Source organism: Urtica dioica, chromosome 6 (assembly GCF_054948205.1).
Source record: "Urtica dioica subsp. dioica isolate 48M chromosome 6, U.dioica_male_clone48M_v1_H2, whole genome shotgun sequence".
NCBI classification, from domain to species: Eukaryota; Viridiplantae; Streptophyta; class Magnoliopsida; order Rosales; family Urticaceae; genus Urtica; species Urtica dioica.
The window spans coordinates 9,185,238-9,192,358 of record NC_142761.1 but is presented as its reverse complement, the minus strand read 5'-3'; the positions used below and the strand labels follow the sequence as shown (position 1 = coordinate 9,192,358).

Here is a 7,121-nt window from a genome sequence, read left to right as displayed (position 1 = left end):
TACGTTCTAGTTGAGCTTCTGGTCTTGTAACTGAAATTATATTTTTGAATCGCAAACAAGCTCAAATGCATTTGCAATGCTTTTTTGTTCATGTAAATTCCTTCTTTATAAACAGTTGTTATGGAATTGATATCAATCACTTCGACAGATCCTTCATCCATACTCGTTGTTAACCCATGCACTTCACAAGACGCACCCGATTCACTAGAATAAATGCTCTCACCCGATTCATCAGCTTCATTGCTGCCGCGCTCATTACCCATCTCATGTAAGGCGGGAATAGAGTCTTCTAGAAGTTGGTATTCTCAGAGTTGGTTCGACTGCAACTTGTTCTTGTGGAGGTGGGACTTCTGCACCTCTGTCTTATGGAGTTGGGACTTCAGCAGGTTCAGCTTTTGCACAACCACTCTCGACTGTTTTCGGAGTTGAACCCACACGCGCAGTGTCATTTTCTTCGGCCAATGGTAAAATATCCAAAAGCAGGGAGAATTTCCTTGTGTCCGATTTCTGTTTCCGAATGTTCAAATAACAAGCCAAACTCATGTCAGAGTCAATCGTTACAGGTTAACCGCTCCTTCAGTTTCGTATTTAACCTTCGGCCTATGTATTTATTGATTCAACTTCTCCTCTGAACCCGCAAACAATAATTTCATAAAATATTCATAGTTTATGATTAACGGTATGAGCAATGCATGTGTAACATCGGCTTGGTAATAATCGTCTCTAAGCCATACAACGCTATGCTTGACGAATGTAAAAATATCTTCTTTCATAACTGCACATCAACAATCTCAAACACGACATGCCACTACAGTTTAACATGTCAGTAATCGCTACATGTCACTAATACATGCTGATTTCACTAATTATCTAACATGTGCCTAGATCTTCAAATCATTGTCTCAAGTACATGTCACTAATCAACTTACATGTCACTGCATCTATAAATACTTTCTTGTACATGTCACTAATCAACTTACATGTCATTACATCTTCATATAATTGTGTCTTGTACATGTCCCAAATATATGCTCACGTCACTAAATCTTCAAATAATTCCTTCTTGTACATGTTACTAATTATAATATATATTGATGTCACTAATCAACAAACATGTCACTAAACCTAAAACAAGTAACTACTGTTACATGACATGTCACTAATCAACAAACATGTCAATAAACCTAAAACAAGTTGCCACCTGTACATGTCACTAATATACTTTGATGTCACTAATCACCTAACACGACACTAAATCTTAAACATGTATAGTCTACCCAGATATCAACATGTCACTACTAAAGAAACACACAAACCTAGGACCAGAACCCTAAGTTTGTAGCTTTCCTTTACATGTATCAATCATACGTTTTGTTCACCATAAATCTGCTAATAATCATACCTGATCACTGGACTGCGCCCTCGACGGACTTAGCCGACGACTCGAAGTTTACAGATTCTCGGTCGGCGACCCAGGGGAACAGAGGTTTGTAGATTCAGAGGATACGACGACGGAGCTGTTATGGACTCCACAACAACGATGATTCTGATCGAGAAGGGAAGCTGGACTGAGCGAGAGAGATTCACAACAGCGATGATTCCGAGAGGAAGAGAGATGATTACGTGGACTGAGAGAAAAATCGAACACTCTGATGATTCCGAGCGAGAAGGGAAGCTGGGTTGGACTGCGAGAGAAAGAGATCCACCACCGAGATGTGATTCCGAGAGAGAAGGGAAGATGGGCTGGACTAAGAGAGAGATCAACCACCAAGATGTGAGCTGGGAAAAAAATGAGGGTAAGCTCGATGGGCTGGCTTGGGAAAAAGAGAAAGAAAGAGAAAAAGGAAGAGATTTTATTGGGGAAGATGGTAGGTTGGTAATTAGTTATGCAATATGAGGGTATAAAAGGTAGAATTTTGTTATCTCTCATTTGACTTAGGGTAGGGTTTTTTTTATTAGTCCTAGTTTGGTAAATTTTTGAAAATAGTAGGAAAACGGAAATGTCCCTTAATTTAGTCATATTTAAGTAAATGTCCCTTTTGTTTTGAAGTATAATAATTCTGTAATTATTAATTGTAATATTTTGTCATTTTCTAATAGAAATTAAACTTTTTATTTTATTATGAAATCAACCACCTATTTTTTTTTAAAAACATATATACAAACTTAATTAATTCATTTATTTTATAAAGAAATTATTTTTAAGATTATATTCTTACTGTTAAAACACAAGATAAAAGTTAAATAATTATAAATGTGAGTAAATTTTGTTTTAATGATATTTTTTTTTTATAATTATACAAAAGTTATGATGTTTATATATGTATGGTAATAAGTTAATGCGGTGTTATAAATTTCAGTGTAATCAAGTTAAAGAAAAAAAAAATCAATGGAAAGAATAAACTACAAAATCAGTGCATAATAATTCCGGGTCCATATTTACGTTAAACAACCAATGCAGATTATCTCTCTCTCTCTCTCTCTCTCTCTCTCTCTCTCTCTCTCTCACTTTTGAACTATCAGTAATCATTATATTTTTCTTCCTCAAGTATAAACAATAAAACATATATAATCCAAGATGATATAAAGATAAAGTACTAAAAATATTAGTCCAATCATATAAGTTGATCTTCTAGAAAAGAAATAAATTCCATGTTCAAAAAAATAAAAATTTTAAGAAATTCTAAAAAACCATTCAACAAGCCTGTTCGAGATACGCACACATATGAAGGAATTTTATTGAAGTCGAAGGTATATCTCGAACCTACCTAAGGCCCTCAGAAATATGTGTGACATGCCTAATTAACGGTGCCCTTTTTTTTCGAGAGTAACACAAAACCATGATGAAGTCCTTTGCCGAGCTTCCAGGGATCGCCAATGTCGTCAATTTCACCGGCGATGTTCTAATCCACATCTCAATTAAATCAAGCAACGTCAGCATCGGATCCAACGGTTGGCCACGCATCATTACTTCGACCTATAAAAATAAAAAGAGTAGTATTATTAAAAATAAAAGAAATTAAATGATCATCTTTCGATTCATTAATCACTACAATACGGAATTAATAAACTACCTCATCCTCTCCGGAAAGATCGAATTTCCCGACCAAGTATTTTCTTACGGATAAAACAGTTGCATCGCTATTTCTGTTATAAAAAAGTACAAATAAAACACAAAATAATAGTATATGTTAAGTTTTTCTTCTTTTTTTTTTTATTATATAGTTGATTTTGCTTACTTGACATGTAAATAGGGTTTAGGTAGCTGCGGCAAAGTTTCGTATCCTTTCCTGCAAAAATTGCAAGTGTCCAATTTTGAACTCGGACAAATTAAAATGTCTACTAATTAAAGCCTAATTAAGTGTAAAGGTAGTTACCGGATATTATGAGACGCAGTTAGCCAGAACCAGATTGAGTTCTTATATCTTTCAAGAATTTTGATGCCCGAACTCTCAACAACATCCGGTGCTGCATTATTCTCTACCACATTCGGTGGCGCAGTAATTCCCAACACCACCGCTCTTTTCTCTTCTGGTTTCTTGGGATTCATCGGACCTGATTGCAAAGTGCCAAGCAAACCGTCACGATTTCCATTCAGGTTTAAATTCAAAACTCCACCGCTGAGGCCGTCTAGTGAAATAGCTTCAACACTGGTATTTTGTTCCTTATTGGCTGCTTTGTTGTCCTTGATCGTCATCTTGCTTGAAGTGGCGATTGAGCTACTTAACCATTTGGTTTCCGGATCAGCTTTTCCTCCAGAATTGTCAGCGTTGTCCTCAAGTTTCTGGAGCATAAAAATATGTGGAAATTTTAGTAGTCAAATTCTAATACTGGGATTATTCCAAAAAATATGACTCGTTTTGTAGTGTTGTTTCGATTATTCATAGGAGCCTTTTATTCCAAAGTATGATATTAAAAACAGTCTTACATGACATTTTATCATTAAATGAAGTTTTTTCTTGACTTCATAGTTTGGAATAAATTAGGGTCCATTAGATATATAGTCATATGTACACTTTGAAATTGCTATTTAGCCAACGTTTGATTAATATTTCATAAATCGTCACATTCACGTATTTACACACGTAAATTGACGTAAATACCCTACCTTTTTATTTCAATAAAAGGGAAAATCAAGAATAGCACGTCATGTGTCGTGGACATTTACCAAATATTTACCAAATATTGGCTACATAGCGATTAGAAACGTCTAAACTGGCTAGTTACCTAAATTTTTCAATAAACTATTCATATAAAATAGTAGAAAAAAAGGGTTCTATAGTTATATAACAATATAGAAATCTTATTTTTGCATATAACAGCAAACGCTTGAATAATTAAAATTAATAATTCACTGATTTTACTAACAACAATTTATTGACAATTTTACCTAAATAACTCTTGACAATTAACCGATGAAAGTTATCTGTGAAAACATTCTTATTAATTGTTGTTAATAGAATCAGTGGCTAATTAAATAACTAAACGTTGATTGTTTAAAAAACAATAAATTTGATATGGCATAGTTGATTATTAATTTCTAGAAAAAATACTACCAAATAATCATATTCATATGTTAGAATAATCTCTCCAATAATTGCAACAAAATCTTTTATGGAGAATAACAATTATATTGGGTTTATCAAATTGACAAAAATATCTAAATGCGTGTTTACGACTTTGGTTATAATCTCAGCGCTAGAAATCGATAACAAAGTCACAAATTTTAGGTGAAGAATGTAGTACTACATAAAAAAAATTATTGGTCTACGTTTTTCGCATGTATAATTCAATCAATTGTATATCGTTAAGGTCACATATCAAAATGAGCAATTTGAGGACAAGTAGATGTGTTTGTAATATATTCCTACTTTTAATTGAGATTACCTCCTTTCCCTTGGCTGAAACTTTTTTGGACATTGAATCCGGCAAGCTCACATTGTTTTGACCATTTTCAACAATTACAATGCCCTTATTTATAGGACGAGGCGGTTGTTGTTGTGCAAGGCTCTTCTTCTTCTTTGTGCGCCTCTTTTTTCTAGAAGCCTTAGAAGGCTCGGGTGGAGGCTTGGATGTCTCGGCCTTCGAAGGAGAAATCAAGTTTTTTATTGGGTTCGCCGGTGGTGGAACTGAAGACCCGGCCTTCAAAGGAGGAATCAAGTTCTTTGCTGGGTTCGCCGGTGGCGGAACTGAAGACCCGACCTTCGAGCCAACATTATTCTGACATAACTTTTCATTCTCCGGACCAAAGATTTTGGTCCGGAGATTCTTTAGGCTATTGTCAGCCCTGCATAAAAAAAGACAGAGAAATTTATTTTTAAGATAACAAATATGAGAAACAAGATTTTAGGACTCAAAATGAAAACTTGAAGAAAACTTGTGTATTATGATTAAAAGTCAATAAATTCCAAGGGAAAGAGAATGAAATCCGTTCAGTCTTTATTTTCATTTTCGAAAGCCACCATGTACACGATCCGCTTGAATCGTCATTTCAACATGTTTTTCTAAGGAATATGAAATCTCAACTTTGAATATAATGATTTTCTGCATTGATTTCTCTCTGATTTTCTTTAATCCAAAACAATACCAAGAACTCTTCAGTGTCACATAATCCCTTATTGGGATTTCTAAGATAAACTAAATGTGAGGGTATTTTCATTATAAAATTTGAGAGAAGTTGTGAAATGGAATTGTCTCTGACTGAGAATACGTAAGACTCCTACTAGTTAATTCGAAATTTGAAACATAGTTATAGCCGCTCAAGGAAAAAAGCGGGTCTATCTTTTTTGTTTTAATTTTGTTACTTGAAAAACATGTGTAACAGAATCCTGATATTTAATTTCACAATTAATTATGTATAAGAAAAGATAAATTACCTGCAACATTGTTCCTCTTTCTCAGAAAAATAAAATACACAAACGAATATATCTCAATTCCAAATCAAACCAAAATGAACAGTAAGCAATAGAAGTTATCGTTATTTATATACCGAAGTTTGTCTAGAGGGTTGCAGCCTAAATGTGTTTTGCAAACCGGACAGCAGTCCATTTCTTCATCAGTTATCTTATTGTATATGCACTTCCTGCAAACTATTTTGCCAGAAAAAAAAAAAAAAAAACACAATCAATTAGTTTGGTGAAACAATCTAAGTACTATAAATTTTTATTGGATGTGACAAAAATGAAAGAAAAATAATTCTGCTTCAAATAATGATGGAACATAAGACACATTTCTCATTTCGGTCGAAAGCATGTATGTATACATATATAGTTGATTAGTAGGATAATAAATTATTTGATTTGATTGATATCTTAATATTGAATTTAAAAAAATTCTATAGCGTCTATTCTCCAAAGTAAAATTCACTCATCATAAAAAAACTAGACTTTAAGAACATATCAAAAGAACTATACATAAGAGCATTGACCAAGGTTATATATAAACAAACCCATATGACACCCAAAAAAATAAATATAAAAACATCGATATAGGATTTCGATTAAGAAAAAAAATCTTACATCACTAAATCATCCTCTCATCTCACAGATACAAATGAAACAAGAACAAAGTTGTAATAAGCCTAAAACAAAATTTAGGAAATATGATGAAAAAAATTAAATCGGATGATGTACAGCAATAAGTTTATAATGAAAAGAAGCTTACAACTATGAAGGCATTCGGATATAGTAGTGGGGTCGGAGAAGAGATCATGGCAAATAGGACATGTCAACAATTGAGCAAGTGGTTCCCTTTTCAGCTTCACAACTTCGTCCATTACATCACTCATCTCGTTGCAGTATAGAAAACGGAGTTTAACTTGCTGAAAAACACAAAGAAGAAGAAGAAGAAGAAGAAGAAGAAGAAGAAGAAGAAGAAGAAGAAGAAGAAGAAGAAGAAGAAGAAAAAGAAGAAGAAGAAGAAGACGAAGAAGAAGAAATCCCCAAGACGTTACCAAGACTAGATGAAAAAACGGCGGTATGCGCTAACCATGAGAAAAAATATTCTCTCGGATTTAAAACGACAAAGTGAGTAAAAGAAAGCCAACATGAAAAAATACTACAAGTAGTCCTACTTATATTGTGTTACGAGAGGCCTATAAACGTTTCAAGGAAGATTGACAT

The 7,121-nt window shown here is 33.7% G+C and overlaps 1 protein-coding gene across 1 annotated transcript; it reads right to left on the bottom strand.

Moving 5' to 3' along the window:
• Nucleotides 1-363: 363 nt before the first annotated feature.
• Nucleotides 364-6,787, bottom strand: LOC149393296 (E3 ubiquitin protein ligase DRIP2-like). Its single transcript, XM_089617970.1, has 8 exons — nucleotides 6,664-6,787; nucleotides 5,990-6,089; nucleotides 4,888-5,287; nucleotides 3,378-3,784; nucleotides 3,240-3,290; nucleotides 3,075-3,147; nucleotides 2,840-2,977; nucleotides 364-507 (listed from the first exon to the last, which is right to left on the bottom strand). Exons 1-8 carry the CDS (start codon nucleotides 6,785-6,787, stop codon nucleotides 364-366), a joined length of 1,437 nt encoding a protein of 478 aa, XP_089474096.1.
• Nucleotides 6,788-7,121: the final 334 nt, after the last annotated feature.